Genomic DNA, 16,653 nt, shown 5'->3' on the forward strand with positions numbered 1-16,653 from the left:
CCCCAACTCACAATGGGATGTAGCATCATTATTCCAGGAAACACAATTTGACTGGTCCACAGCTCAGTGCTGGGGGCTTTATACCCATGTAGCCCATGCTTGGGATTGGGCATGGCACCAGTAGGTGCATGTTTATCTGCTCAGTCCTACGGGTCTGGTTTCGTTGTGATTGTGTCAGCAATGGGTGCAATGTAAAGTAGTTGAATGCATTCTTTAGAAGGGGTGTCCACAAACATTTGGATATATAGTGTACATAGTATACTATACATTGTTTTGTCTTGTTTTAAATGTGACATTTATTCTCTCTGTATGTATGGATAATAAGTACTCCTATGTCCAGCCTGCTCAAACATTCATATTCATACAGTCAAATCAGGCATCATATGTGTAGACATGGTTGTTTTTGTGCTTTTTTCTACGTTCATTAGCACACCTCATGTTCAAAGAGTGCTCATAGTTATTTATTTATTTATTTGTGGTATTTTCCAGAACTTCAGGAGTTGTACCCCCACTGAACCAGGACGTCACTTACGAACCCAACCCATAGGACCTGAGAACTAAAAAAGAGCTTTGTAAGGGAAAATGAACAGCTTATAGGAATGGGCCTTCACACATGACAGAACCGACAGAATTGCATCATTACTTGGAAAGTACCGACTGGAAACCTCAGTCCATGAATCAGTTTCTCACAGCCTGTTTATTCATACACATCTCATCATTAAATTTTAAATGTTTACAAATGCAATCAGTGCTCACATTTTACAGAAAACTGCTATTTTGACTTGAATTGAATATATCTACTTCATGTAAAATTGTGAAGTAGTACTGAATAAACCAATCTCAGGCGTGTCATACATCAAGAGGCTCTTTCCATATTTTATGGAGGTTTCACATACCCAACTGAGCACTGGGGAGCAGTCTGGAGGACCAGAACACCCTCAGCATGAATCTTCTCACAACAGTCCCCAGCCAACATCTTCAACCTCACAACAGCAACAAACAGCTCATTCCCAGCAGCAATATGGAACATCCCATCTCAAACAGTCAAAGCGACTTCGTCATGAGAGAAAGCGATTCAGGCTACAGAAAAAGAATGTCCAGGAAATGGAAACTCTTGAGGTGGACAAGTCAACATGGACTTCTGGAACTTCTGAAGACAACATAGGAGGTTCCTGTGAAAAGCCCAGTGAGGTCCCAATTTCATCAGTGTCAGCACAATCTTTCTCCATAGAGACCCATGAAAGCACCCCAAAACAGAAACGTGAGCGTAAACCACAGAAGCCGGGGAAGTATGTCTGCACCTACTGTGGTCGTGCCTGTGCCAAGCCCAGTGTGCTACAGAAACACATACGATCTCATACTGGAGAGAGACCATATCCTTGTGCACCATGCGGTTTTTCCTTCAAGACAAAGAGCAATCTTTACAAGCACCGAAAGTCCCACACCCATAGGGTGAAAGCTGGCCTAACCTCAGGCAGGGAGTTAGCAGAGGGTAGCTGTCATGAGGAGCCAGTTACAGAATCAGATGAAGACACTGGTCAGCAATCTTCATCTTTTAGTCTTAAAAATCAAGGGATGCTCACCTCTCATACAGAAATACCCCCCGAAGGGCAGTCCCAAGTACCGGAAGACTCTCATGCTGTCAAAAAGAGATTAGCTATGAGGCTTAGCAGAGGAAGGCGTGCTCCTCTTGGCTCATCTGATGAGACCTCCTCATCATTTGGTCTAGGCAGCAAGGGCAGCACAGAATCAGGATATTTTTCCCGCTCTGAGAGCACAGAAGTCTCTCAGGATAGTCCACCAAACACAAGTGCCAAAAGCTATGCCGAAGTCATTCTAGGCAAATTTGGCCGCCTCGGGAATTTACAGAGACCTGCTCGTCAACAGCACGAACAATCTGCAGGACAAGAGGGGAGGAGCATCCCCTTCACCGTGCCAAAAAAGCAGGTTATTGACCACATCACTAAACTCATCACCATCAATGAAGCAGTTGTAGATACAAGCAAGATTGATAGTGTCAAGCCCAGAAGGTTTTCTCTCTCTAGAAAAAGCAGCACTGAGTCAAAAGCATCTCTTTCCAAAGAAACACTTCTTCATAGTGCAAAAGACATTAGTTCAAAAAGTAGTGGGTCCATCACTCTTGGCGTTCCATGTGAGAAATTCCAGCACCAATCCTCCAGCATTACTCAGCCTGTTGATTCTTCAACCACTGCTCCTCTTTTGCGTAGTCACTCATTACCATCAGATGCAAGTGCTACATCCACTGCTCCCTCATGTAGCCTTCGACTCAGCCAGTCATTTGAAGAACAACAACCAGCTCAGCATAGACGTCATGGTATGCTAAAACGTCAGCCTGCCATTGAGTTACCAATAGGTGCTGAAATTACTACAGAGGAACATCCCAGTTCCAGCTCATCATTTCACCTCTCAATCCCTACTGTGCCTGACTGCAAGCAAAAACAACTAGAACCATTTGAGTGTGAAGCATGTGGTGTTGCTTGCAACAACTGGGAAAAATATAAAGTTCACAAGCACCACCACTGCTTAGGCCGCCTGTCTCAGCAACTTGAAATTCCTACTTGTCAAGCAGGGGAACACGGGACACTTTATAAAAGCAGACCTGGTGCTTTAGCAATGCGGAAAAGGAGAAAGGAAGATAGTCTTGAACTTGATGATCATGCCTTACCAACAGTTGCCTTGCCATCTACTTTTACACCATCACAAGGATATAGTGCAACATGTGAAAAGTCTATCACTGAGCGCTTTGGGTCATCACAAGCAAATGAGGAGAGTTCTTTAAAGGGAGTATCAGTGATACAGCATACTAGTTTATTTGACAAACAAGAAGCCACTGTAAGAAGTCAGTGCACATATGACGCTTCTAAAGATCAGCCTCTCTCTCCTGATGGCCACTACACATTCATTCACTCTCAGCCGAAGGAACAGGCATCAAAGCCAACCTTCCGTAAGCTTGTACGTCAACACAATGTTCAAGTGCCAGAGATTCTGGTTACAGAAGATACAGACACCAACATGCCATTGTCACCCCATTCGAATGTCTCTGAAGTTAAAGAAACTGAAAAAGTTGGAGATTTCCAGTGGCCCCAAAGAAGCCCAACATTGGCCCAGCTTCCCATTGAGAAGCTCCCACCTAAAAAGAAAAGACTTCGTCTTGCAGAGGCAGCACAATCATCTGGAGACTCTAGTTTTGAATCCCTATCCCTGCCTCATAGTCCAAGTCAAGATAGTTCCTTATCTTACACATCCAGTCATTCCACTTCACTCGAGGAATCTGTTAAAAGTGAAGTTGACATGTTGTCGTCTAGAAGGTCAAGAGCTCCTCACACATTGACAATCCCCACAGGTCCACATCATCCCCACAGAGAGATGCGACGGTCTGCGTCTGAGCAGGCACCCCATATTCCTCAGCAGACAAACCCTATTGTAGAAGCCAGGAGCAAGTCCTTTGATTATAGCTGTCTCTCCCCTGATCGTACACCTGCAGGCTGGAGGGAAAGGCGCAAATGCCTTCTGATGAGGCATTCTGCTGTAAAAGAGCCAGAGGAAGATGATACACTCCCAAAACCCATTCCAAGTGAAAGCTCCTCCCCTCCAAGTGTAGCCATTTCCCATAAACACAGTCCTGGTGCTCATTCCACTGGGCCATCTACATCCCAGTTTGTCTCTTTAGACAACATAGCACACCCCTCTCACAAGCATGTCACTCAGTGGCAATTAAATCAGCCCCCTGGCATTTCAGAGAATGCCATGCCAATTCAAAAGGTCCCACATAATATATTGCAGTTAACCCCTGTGACTACCACTGACCACCAACACACAGCCATGGAAAGTCCACAGTGTCCAACAGGTGCTGCAAGAGCTCATTATTCCTCAGTGTCCACTGGTCTGAAGCTTGAGATTCCCATAGAGGATGACATTAAAGAGTCAGCTGCAAATATTCACTCAGCTCACCTTTCACATTATCATCATTACCAGCATCCCAGTCTTGATATTACACCAAGCCAGGAGCTATTAAATCCTCTTGGGACACAACAAGTACCAGTTCGTCTTCATTCAGACTTACCATCACATGGCAATGCTGTTTACACTATGTTGTCACAGACAGTGGTTGCAGGATCTCAGGATCCCAGCTGCTCTGATGCACAATTAAATTCCATTGCATCTAAGTTTGAAAAGGAGCAACAGTCTGTGGCTGATGGAGCCAAATCCTCCAGTTCAGGCGGAAATAAGCGAGTTCTGTCGCCTACAAGCAGTGTGGAGCTCAGCCCTGGTAGTCAACAGCAGAAACGGGTGAAGGAAGAGGAAGACGAGGCTATTGAACAGAATAATGCTAATTCGATTGCCAGCAAAAAAGAACATCTGTTGTGTTCTCAAAGTATTAATGCCCCTGTACCCAACAAAGACACCTCATTTCCTTCTCTTCACACAAACCTAACATTCAGCTGGTGCTATCTAAACTACATTAAGCCTAATCCATCTACCCAAAGTGACAACCAGAATTCAGTGTATTCGTCTTGGTGCATTAGCTCTCGGAATCCAAATCCTCCTGGCCTGACCAGCAAGGAAGTACTTTCACTGTTGTATTGCAAACAGAGACATACTCCTTTTACCTACACCATGGCAGCCATGCCATCTTCCACAGTGGCACAACCAGAGGTACCTGATTCTAGGAAACCCAAGGAGTCTGAGGTAAATGTAAAAACACTGAGATGAATACCATTCATGAGATACACAATGTGCATGTATGCATGACAAAGTATTTATTCATTAGATTTAAATTTGGGGGCTTGTTGAAAGAGAACAGCTATAACATTTTGTAGTAACATAGCATTTCATAAAAGACACAGTACTTTTAACTATGAGAATTTGTCCATTGGTCTACAGATGTGTCAGAAAACATTGCATTTCCTTTCCTTTGAGTCTTTCAACTTACCTCTGAATCTTTAGAGTTTAGACGGTAATGGGTTTTAATGCTTTCTGCAAAATGTTGAATGTGAATTCCCCCATCTCTGTCTCCCTGGGCACCCGGAGCAGGGTTGGTGAACTTGCCCATGTCTCTCTCGAGTATAGGTACAAGCCACTCAGTCCACAGACCCCATAGAGGTCCAGCCAGCTGAGCTAACAGAGAAAGAAGAAACACCAAAAGACGAGGGAGAGGTGGAAGCACGGTCTACCTCCAAATGCAATGAAATTCCCCGAGTACAGATTTGTGAAGGAGGGTAAGTCACCTTGTTTCATTTTCAGGCAGATATTATGTAAATGCAAATTTGAGCACCATTTTAAACACACTGCTTAGGCCATACAAAAACAGAATGAGTGAAGTTTTAAGGTGTCTTTATGCTGTAATAAGAATAGTTATCTTTGTTATAATTAAGTTAATTATACTCTATTGGTCCAAATGCTGGAGAAAGTAGTCATTTTGCTGCCTAATCTGTGAGCAGCACAGCACAGTAACATTTCAGTGTGCCAATCTTTTTCTGCTGGAGTGGTTTTCCATATACTGCACTGTGCTCCTTGCTCATGTGTGGTAGTGTTCTGTCACCAGTATGTCAGTGCGCTGTACTGTGTTGCTCTTGCCCCTGCTGCAGGAGATTGCTTGGCTGTCAGAGCCAACACAGGCCTTCTGTTACATGGCTTGGGCCAGGAAACTACCTAGCCTGGCGTTCACTTCCTCTCTCCTGCAAACCCCGCAGAGCCCTGTTTATGCCAAAATGCATCAATGATTTTTGTCATTCAGCTCGGGAAGGGGAGAGAGCGAGGCAGCAGGCAGCAGCTGTATTTTTAGAATGAAATGAATGAGGAAAAAAAACAACATTCATACTTTGTCCTCATTTCATTTTTGTCCTCATATTATTTTGAGTAGGTTCTCTGAAAAAGGTGGTTGTAGCTAAAGCAATCAGTCCATCTTTTCCCTTTTTGTTGAGTCCCCTTTTGTTGCTCAAGGCTATGCGTTCCTTGATAAAGGTAGTCGTGACTGCACCCTTGAATTTGACGAGTTCTACAGACACAGCATCGTGTCTGTGCATGGAGGCAGCCATCTGTGTCATTCTCGCACGTCGAGCGCTCGTGCAAAGCATCCTCCCTCATGACTTGATCTCACAGTCATCACAGGCACTTTGAGGCTGACTCATCAATCAGCCATGCAACAGTCTGCTCAACATGTGCTTTAGGTTAATAAGCAGAGCCGTACTCTAAACATTTCTTACTTTCTTAATTTCGTAGGTAGAAAACAATAAATTACATACACCAATACTTTCACTGTAATGGGACTTTCCTGAGTATACTTGTTTTACTTATTTTTAATACATTATTACATATAACTTAAAAAAAATATATAGTCCTTTCAAAATAACAAACACAGCAGTTAGCTCATGTGTTTGATTTCCTGTGTCTTCTAGCTGGTTAGCATTCAGAGGTAAACCTTAATTTTACTCTCAAAACAACTTCAGATCTTTGTGGCATGGATTCCACAAGATGCACTGTCATTTTGCGAATCCGCTGTTCTACCACAGCATAAAGGTGCTCTTTTGGATACAGTTCCAATGATTTGTAAGGCCACCAAAGAACACTGAACTCAATGTTGTGTTTTTGAAACCAGCTACTTTTTTGAGATATAGTGCATTATTATGCTAGAATTAACCATTAGAAGATGGCTGTATTGTGGCCATGAAGGGATATATATGGTCAGAAACAATACATACATAGGCTGTAGCATTTAGGTGAGAATTAATTGCTATGAACAGGTTAAAAGTGTGTCAAGAATATGTTTCCCACAACAGTACACCTCCTGCCACAAAGCCACATATTTCCAGTCCTTAACTGTCCAGTTTTGAAGAGCTTGTACTACACTGCAGCATCAGCCTTCTGCTCTTGGCTGACAGAAGTGCAACCTGACGTCTTCTACTGCTGTAGCCCTTCCGCCTGTGGGTGCGACATGCTTTGGTACTCATCGCAATCTTAGTTACTGTAGCATTTCTGTCTGTCTTAACCAGTCTGGCAATTCCTTGTTGACCCCTCTTATGAACAAGCTATTTCTGTCAGTTGTTGTTAGATGTTAGATGAATGGTACATTCTGAGTAAACTCTTAAAACGGATGTACATGAACATCTCAGAAAATGTAGCCGTTTTAGACATACTCAGCTAGTCCAACATGCACCAACAGTCGTGCCACACTCAAAATCACTGAGATCACATGTTTTTTTTCTGTTCCTTTGCTGCTGGTCCATGTATGCATGATTTTATTGTATAAAAGTAGGTATGCAGGTGTTTCTAATAAATCTGCCAGTCACTGTATACAAATGAGTTGGTTCTTGTAAAATCTAGAAAATCTTTTCTTGAAGGTTCTCCATGATAGTGGATATTGTTAATAGCTGGATTGATGCTAGATTTGTACAAAAATGACCTGAAAATTTGTAGGATTCAAATATGTAGGATGTTTTTAATACAGCATAAAACCCTTCCTCTAGAGTGTAGAAGTTAACTTTCTGACTTTAATATGTATGCAGTTAAGCATGCAGATTTAGGTATTGTTGATTAGGTATTGTCTATTTTTTTTTTAATGTCCAATGCAAAAAATGTATAAACAATTATAACAATAATAAATACTGAATGCCAATCTTAATCACTAGATAACTACACTTGGATTAGGAGGAAAGTTATGCATGTTTTATTTTTTGTAAGTCATGAATTTCTATGACTTTAATTAGCATTACAAGGAAGTGAAAGACTCATACATTAAGATTATTTAAAAGTGTTATGGGCCTTAATACATTAACCTTTTATTTATAAATGAACACTGATATTATTTGGGCTATTGGATTTAAACTTTGGTGACTGGCTATACTGTAGTTCATTTGTACATGTGCTTTTCAGGGCTTAAACCACTAGGTAAACCACTGGACAACATAAAGCTAAAAATGTAGAGTTTGCACACTGTTATCATCGTTATTAATAAGAACGGTTAAGTCTCGAATTCTCGTCCAGTGATTGGAGATGTTTTTACCGAGCAGCTGGCTTGGGCCAGGGTTTCCCTCCCTCTCAGCTGTTTGTGTTGGCACAGAAATGCAGGCCGTGGGCATCGGGCAACAGTGCCGGCACCCCAGGTTTAAGCTAGGAGGTGGGGGTAGTGAAGGGGTCGGAATGAGGGGGGCCCAGGTTCTTGACATTATAAATGGCTCTCTGTTTGAGGTAAAGTGGAGGCCCCGTTTTGGGACTCTCTGAACACACCCAGGGTGGACACCCAGCCAGTGTGTGTGTGTGTGTATGTGTACGCATTCAGAAGGAGGGCCTTGGCCAAACATACCGGGTGGTTTTTAAAAGCAGTTTTTAAAAGCAGACTGTGCAGGTGCTATAGATCTGGAGTTAGAGCCCCCTTCGGAAGTGTGAGACCTACAGTGTGTACTGTACATATACACTTTCCTGTGTAATTCATTACTTTCTAGGTGGGTACATTGGCAATGCTTTTTACATTGCAAATGGGAATTGGCAATGGCAGTGGCAAAATTAAAAAGGTGGGCAAGAGAAGCGTCATGAAAAACTATAAATGTTTAGAAAGAGGGAATAATCAGCCAATCAAAAATAAATTGAATGAATAAATGAAGAAAACAGTAATGTATTGGGCTGCAATTCAATTAACCCCTTGTTATCTTGCAGTGTATACTGTAGGTTGGTAATATATATATATATATATATATATATATATATATATATGGCTTCTACACACACTGGCTTCTACACGCACAGATAACTAGTCCTAGTCTAAGAATTTGGATTGTGTAAAAGTAATCCCAGTCTAAAATTGGGATTTAAACAATTTTGTTTGTAAATTTGTTGCCAAAATGATGTTTATGTGCCAGTACATTTGTCAGTTGAAAAAAACTCTTTTTACTAACTGTATTTATTTTGATGAGTATATTTTTTTGTATTTACATTGGAAATCAACAAGAATTATATTGAATTACCTGTGTTTGCCTTTATTTTTATATAATTTATTATAAAGAATCTTGCTCTAAAACCTTTAAAACACTTTTTAAAAATCCAAACTTTGTAAGGTTCCACCTCACCCATTACATTCAGTTAAAGTATTAACTGCATTTTAAATGAGGATTGTGTGTGTACAGCTACAGGTCCAATGAGGAGTATGTGTATGTGCGGGGACGTGGGAGAGGGCGCTATGTCTGTGAGGAGTGTGGGATCCGCTGTAAGAAGCCCAGCATGTTGCGGAAGCACATCAGGCTGCACACCGATGCTCGGCCCTACATCTGCCAGCACTGCAACTTTGCCTTCAAAACCAAAGGCAAGCAGCTTAACTGTCCTAATCCACAATGTTAATGTAAAAAGATTTCATTCCAAGTGATTTTGGACCATTTCTATTCACCCTTCCACAAAATGTTCACACAACATAAAGACCAGCAGACATTTTCAAACACTGTTAAACTTCACCAACCCTCCACAAAAAAGTTTTTAATTTTTTTGTTCATATTGAAGAATTTATATTTACTGTATTGACGTAATATGCATAATATAGTAATATTGCCTCCTTTCTGTCTTTTAACACCAGACACTAGATCTGTCTTTACTGTATCCCTAACCCACATTGGTTTGCTGTGCACTCTGTAGGCAATCTCACCAAACACATGAAGTCAAAGGCTCATGGTAAGCGTTGTCCTGAGGGGACCGCACCAGGTCCTGTGCTGTGTGAGCCAGAAACTGAAGAAGGAGGTAGGACTGGCGTATAACCATATTCACAGTTATATTCATATAAAACCCTATAATATTATTCCACTGTCTGAGTCCACATGCTCCTTTCACTTTCAAGAGCAAATTACACTTTCTCGCTGAGTGCAGTCAGATCCTAACAATAATGTTCCAACATCTAGTTTTCCTATAAGATAAGATACTGTTACTGCAGCAAAGGGAGTACAGTTTCCCTATTAATGCCCATTCCAAAGAAGTGGACTTGAAACTAAATCTTGAGAGAGGGACCACATTCTGAAGATCTCCACCTCTGCCCTATATATACCCTGTACTCTCACTTTAGCTTTGTGACAAACAACTTTGTGAACCATCACAGTTTTGTCTGCACCCATGATCACAACCTCTGAGGTTTCCACCCTGTAACACCCTTACAGGGCGTGGTCCATACAAGCAAAACACTGGTAAAAGTGTACAGATAAAGATGTATTCACAGTGTATCACAACAAAATAAAGAGCAACAGTAAGAAACAGTGTAAGAAAATATTCCATGTTCTATTTTCTTACAGGTGGTGATGAACACTCTGTTTTGCCAGAGGTCACTGAGGAGCACCAGTTCTCTGATGCTGAGGACACAGACGAAGAAGAGGATGAGGAGAATGAGGAAGGTGACGAGGAGGCATCACGCTCTTCTGCCTCCTCTGTGAGCAGATCTCTGTCTAATGAAGATCCAGGCTCTCAGACCGTGTCCAGTCCCTTACCCTTGGCTAAGTTGAACGAATCCAGACAGCCATCCAGCACTAGTCCAGTGAGACAGAGCAACTCCAAAGGAGCAGTTTCTCCTAATACACCTCAATGTGTAGAGACGGCCGTTGTTGGGATGCCTTCCTCCCCTCTGTGCAGTTTCTCTCCTGGCCTACACTTGTCCCCTGCTCTTCCTCGCTCCCCAGGACGAGACATGTCCCCTCATCAGTGCCTATCTCCTAGGCTTAGCCTCTCTCCATCCCCCTGCCAGTCCTCTCTATCGCCATCTAGTCGTCCGGTGTCCCCTTTGTCAGCAAGACACCTATCCCCGGTTCGAGCCCTATCTCCTATGCGGCCCGTGTCTCCTAGTGGTCCACTTAGCTCCATTGTTGGGGCCAGTGTGACTGTTCAACAAAGACCCTACAGACGCAGAGATCCAGCAAAGTCCTCACCTAACAGATTCAGCTCCAAGACCAAGTTGGTAGGTTCACAACTTTATTGCAACAATGCCCTGATATTAAAGAAGTGTGCAATATGCAAATGAGTTATGAGCTTCCGGACCAATTACAGATGTAAACAACATAAAAAACAAAGATTGGAACCTCTAATTTGATTATTAAAATAATTAGAAATTGTTATTTTTGTTGGAATTCTGTTTTTTTTATCATTACAGTATTGTTACCTATAGTGATTAAAAAGTATATCACCTCATTGCTGGGTTGTTTTGGTTTCTAACACTTGGTTTTGTGTTCATTAGGCCTGTCACGATTGCCCTAAACAAATGCGATAAATAATATAATTGTAATTTTAAGACCAATTTTATGCCACTGATATAATGAAAATATAAAACATTCATGTAATCAAACACTTTTAAAGAGCAGTAACCTTTTGATTATTAAGAAAATCCAGACAATGAAACTGGACTCTATAGAAATCTTTTTAATGTCCTAAAAACAACTTAAATAAAATTAAACCACTGTAAAACCATAGCAAAAATGACTGAGGTCATGTTCTTATGTTGTTCGATAAGTCGATAATGTACTTCTTGTGACAGGCCTAGTGTCAAATTACATAGGTGGCATACACTTTTCAAGTGAACATTGAATCCACATGTAATTGCTAGTTTTACCTAGTTTTGTGATTAAGTATTTGCAGTAAACCTGTTACTCAACGACAATTGTAGTATTTAAAATTTTAATAAAAGAAAAAAGCATCTATATACGAAAGAGAAATGAATACCAGCATAATGAACGTATACTTGAATATGGGCAAGTCATGGTAAAATATTGTTTTAAGGTGGTGTTTTTTAAATGTGTATGCAACAGCCTTTAGGAATGTGGTATAGTCTTTTTTAAAGTTAGCTTACTTTACTCAGTACAGGGACCAACAACGTCTTGATAGTTAAAAGCGATGACCATGTTGCTTTCTTTGTATAAATTTATTTTACTCCATATATAGAAGGACGGTTTTCATTTGCACACACAAAGCAATTGCTGTGAAGGGGGTACACAGCCAAATCTATTCAAAGTAAACATTCCAAAACAAATATACTGATACCAAAAGTACACCACCTGTTATTTCTAGACATACCATTATTAGAAAAAAGGAAGCTAGGCTCATCACTCTTTACATATAATAAACACCAAACCAAAAGATAGCACTGAAAATAGTTTGCAAAGCCTTAATATACACCTGTTTGTTTATGTTCTTGTGTCAGCGCTACAAATTTAAATTAGACCAGGGCTATACTTGCGTCTCTAAGATAACATCCATGGTGTTACCTCATAAATCCTTCTGGTTATAAATAACACCTTTTTCCCCTAAAATAAAGATAGCAGTTGTTCTTAGTGGTCATATAACAACAGCAGTGCGGCCATACACAAGGAGACTTTACTGACAAATGTCCTTTCTGTTTGTCTTTAAGGAGAAGACATGCAGTCCTCAGAGGAGAGTTTATCAGCTCTCTCCTCCCTGTGGGCTCCTCACCAGACACGGGCTGGCCAAGGAAGGCCAACGCATTTTAAGCCACCTGCCCCTGCACTCGCAGCCGCTGACCCCAAGCTCCAACCTCAGCCTCATGATCCCCATAGGGGGCATTCAGATGGTCCAGTCTCGCTCGGGTCTCCACACCCAACGACCAGCACCTAACTCGGCCCAGAAGACCAGAAGCATTCCGGGTAAGCAGAGGGAGATGAAGGGAAGTCCTGGGAATGATGACCAGCGGTGCGGGCCTACCCGTGGAGGGCAAAACCAAGAGCAGCAAGACAAAAAGAGGGATGTTCCAAGCATTCCCCTGACCACATGGAAGTGCATATCTCAAAGGAAAGAGAGGAAGCGCATGGACAGGGCGTCCGCATGTCGCACCAGCCCTCTCACGCACTTCCACAAAAGCACTTTAATTAACCATAACGCGCAGACACTGACAGACAGTGTAGCAATGCCCAAGAGCACTTGGAGTGAAAGGGCCTCGAGTACCCGAGAGAACTCCATCAGAGAGAGGAGCCTAGTCTCAGTGCCTGGGGCGAATGCAGCCAAGGTGAACAGAATACCCTAGCACAGGGGTATTCAGTTCTGATCCCGGAGGGCTGAAACCCAGCACAGACTGGGCCTTTTCCTGCTCAGACACAACTCACCTGTTGCTTGCCAGATGAGTAGGTCATTTAGTTGCGCTGGTCACTGACTCTCCTTGAACAGAATTGAATACCCCCTGTCCTAACAGAACATAACCATAACAAAACGACCCGTACCCCAGCTGAGCACTTGGGGATTTATCCCCCTCTTTGGTGTAATTATGTAAATATGTAGATGCATCATATATATGTATGTATATTGTTCTGTATTCTATTACCATAATCTATAATATATACTGTAAAAATGTATGGTTTATATCCATTTATATATGACAGTGTATGCTATTGCAGTTTGTACTGTATGTGTTTGTATTGTTACTGTATGCAAATTCTCAGTCCAGTATGGAGCAGTTAATTTTTTGATATACACATTTTCAGTACACACGGTAGTTCTCAAATAACCAAAACCACAGAACGTGCAACTGATTTATTTATTATGTGTTTGTTTATTCCTTTCTTTTTTTGGAATAGCTGGTATTTTCCTCTTTCATGTTCTTGTATTTTGTTCTTTCCTGTAAATTTTGTGTTACTCATTTGATTACAACATGGAACAGTTTTAGCAACAGAACGACTATATGCATCTACTGTAAATATTACAAAAGTAATAACAAAGAATTTATTGTCATGTTCAACAGCTGTGTTCTCTTTCTTTGTTTTTTCAGCATTTGATTGGGACAAAATATGCAGATGATGATTTTTATCAACTGTGTCTTATTATTGCCAGAGCTATGATTGTATTGAGAGATATACCACCACATTGCTTTAATTAGTATTCCCACATTATTCTAATAGTTCATGTGAACTATATGGAGCCACTGAATGGCACGATGAGTCAGATACCTACAGTTTAAAGCAGTGTGTCACATGCACACTCTCTTTCAGAAATGATGTGCACATTTTTTGTGTCAGCTGACACAGATGTGTCCAGTTACTGTTGATTTGCTTTTAATGCATCTGCTTAGAAAAAGTACACTGTTACCTCAGACCTCGCTCTGCTGATGTGTTAGTCTTTTTTATATAGCAATAGGCCCATTCGGAACTGTTTTTAGGACACTTGACAAGGAAAACTAAAAAAATGCATGCAAGTTTTAAAGCCAGTCCCAGGGGACTTTTTTGCCGTATTTCATTTTCGAGTCAGGTACTTGGTGTCCTACAGTCCTTGATTACAGAATTAAAATGTAATGTGGGACAACTGGACTCAGAACGTTTTAAAAAGAAACAGAAACTCTTTAAAAGGACATCTCAATTTAATCTATCCTCATGTAGCTCCATGATTTTGGATGAAATATTGGGTGCCTATAAACAAGGGGCATTACAGACAAAATTAAAGCATCTGAGACAAGCAATAAAGCCATCTAAAAAGAAATCACTTTTTTTTGCCAAGTGATCGATTCAATTTGGTAACTATCTGAAATGTTCAATATTTGATTATGACAAATGAAATAAAAAGAAAAATATGAAAATGAAGAAATGTTCAGCGTGATTTTTTTCCCTTTGTTGACCCCTAGATGACAGCATTGAGCCAGTTCTGTGAGAAAGGTATAGGCAGACTCAGACTACAGGCCTGGTGTGGACTGTCCATTATGACTCATTATGACGGCTCTATTAGACAGAACTTGGAGAGAGAGTCTTTGGGCTAAAGTTATCTAGTTTAACTGAGAAATTCTGCTTTGTGAAATGCCCCTTTAGTTTTTTTCATCCTATAAATAGACCATATAATGAAAAAACTCTTTAAAAAAAGAATAAAATGAGGTTAATGCAGTATGTGAACACTGTCAGTATTTTTAAAATATACTATTTATTACACATACATAGAAAAAAGGCAATTTAATTTCAAGGGATAAGGACATAAAACCACACAAATATTATAAGTGCACTGCAGGGAAAAGATTATAAAAGACAAGAAAATTAGATTTCAGCTATTTAACTAGGTTTATTTAGGCCTGACTTAGGCCAGTGATTTATGTCACATGCCATCTGTATTTCACTGGCCATATATTTACATTACATGAAGAACATACCACTATTGTTTGGCCGAATGCTTATTAAAAGAATGTTAAACCAACTTGCTTTTTAATGTTATTGTCTATTTCTAAACCACAATAGTGTTTTAACACAATAAAAACCCAAGAACCTATTTTCTTATTTTTTTATTTGTTATCGCTTCTTGAAATGGAATCAACATACAGAATATGTAGTTGTATTGAGAATATAATGTTGTATATACGCCATTTTGTGATCTATGTTGCAAAGTATTGCCCATGTCTTCCAGAGCATTGTCTTATTGTGGTTGACCCTGTTTTTCGGATTTCTTTTTGGTTCTTGCCTTTTTTTTAACTCTGCTTGCTGGTTGCAAAATATTCTGCTTGTTTTTGACTTTTTTACCTTTCACCATGCATTGTGTTTTGATCATCCCAGTTTTTACCCTGCTAGTTCTAGACTACTCTCTTTTGGATTGCCCCTTTTTAAATTAGCATTAGCATTTTGTCTTGTAATGATACAAATGTTTTGTTCTGGTAGAGTAGGGTAAAATATATGTTTTTTATGTTGTATAACAAATTCAAGTAGAACTGACTTTTGGTCAACTCATATTCCAAGTGCAACATAATCTGCAAGTTTTAAATGTTTTTGGGCAGATGTGTTTCAGAATATCTTTCTCAATAACCTCTCTCTAAAGCAGGTAAATAAGTCACAGTGAGATCTAGCCACTCAGCAGGGAACGTTTAACACACTGTTAAAGCTAAGCCCATATAACAAGTCCAAATCTTAACCACACAAATCCTTAAAAGACAGCACAGATTTTGTCTTGTGTATATTTAAGTTTTATTTTGTTGATAATTGTTCCTACAAATCACTTTTTCACTAGTCATATTTAATTTGGTGCACATACATTTCTGTATATATTTAATAATAATGTGCCTTTTCTGGCATTTATACAATGAAAGTCTTATCCCAATTTAGAAATCTGGGGTCAGACCACAGGGCCTTGCTTAAGGGCCTAACATTGGCAACTTGGTGGATCCAGGTATCGCGCCCACAACACTGTGATTAATCGACCAGCACTGCCACCACTGCCCATATATTTGAGTTTAAATATGTATCTTGTTAAAACAACATACTAAATCAATTGCAATTATTTCTGAGCAGCTGTTACATCTATCCCATAAATTAAACTCACCTGTAGGGTAAGTTGTAGTGCTTACACTGAGCTGACATGTAGTATAATAGACTGCAGGGTTTTCCATTTTTCCAATGTTAGACAAGGTTATGGATCTACTATTTTAAACCCTTGACACTTAGCAAGTATGAGCATGTTCTTTCTGTTATCCTATTGCATGACCTCCACCTTTCCACCCCTCCTTCCATGCAAAGTACACATTTCAAAGTACACACACTGAACACATAGAAGTACTCATCACACCCAGACAATGGCAGTGTTTTTTCCAGTAAATCTGCCATGCTGATTAAACAGAGAGGATAGGAATGCTACACATTTCTGGACGGTATCGTTTATTCATTTAGCAAGTCTGTGAAGATTGTAAGGCGAGACACGACAGGTTGTGAC

General features: G+C 40.4%; 1 protein-coding gene across 2 annotated transcripts in view; it reads left to right on the forward strand.

Annotated features, from left to right (window-relative positions):
- hivep3a (HIVEP zinc finger 3a) overlaps window positions 1-14,559 on the forward strand; it is a 38,221-nt gene extending 23,662 nt beyond the window's left edge. For both annotated transcript variants that reach the window (XM_072675427.1, XM_072675426.1), the window contains 6 exons: window positions 490-4,710; window positions 5,092-5,240; window positions 9,141-9,316; window positions 9,640-9,741; window positions 10,284-10,939; window positions 12,383-14,559. In XM_072675427.1, the coding sequence (XP_072531528.1) occupies window positions 880-4,710; window positions 5,092-5,240; window positions 9,141-9,316; window positions 9,640-9,741; window positions 10,284-10,939; window positions 12,383-13,012 (5,544 nt within the window). In that variant the 5' untranslated portion in view covers window positions 490-879 and the 3' untranslated portion in view covers window positions 13,013-14,559. The remainder of the gene's footprint in view (window positions 1-489; window positions 4,711-5,091; window positions 5,241-9,140; window positions 9,317-9,639; window positions 9,742-10,283; window positions 10,940-12,382) is intronic.
- The last annotated feature ends 2,094 nt before the right edge of the window (window positions 14,560-16,653 follow it).

This window comes from Salminus brasiliensis, chromosome 3, assembly GCF_030463535.1.
Source record: "Salminus brasiliensis chromosome 3, fSalBra1.hap2, whole genome shotgun sequence".
In the NCBI taxonomy this organism is placed as follows: Eukaryota; Metazoa; Chordata; class Actinopteri; order Characiformes; family Bryconidae; genus Salminus; species Salminus brasiliensis.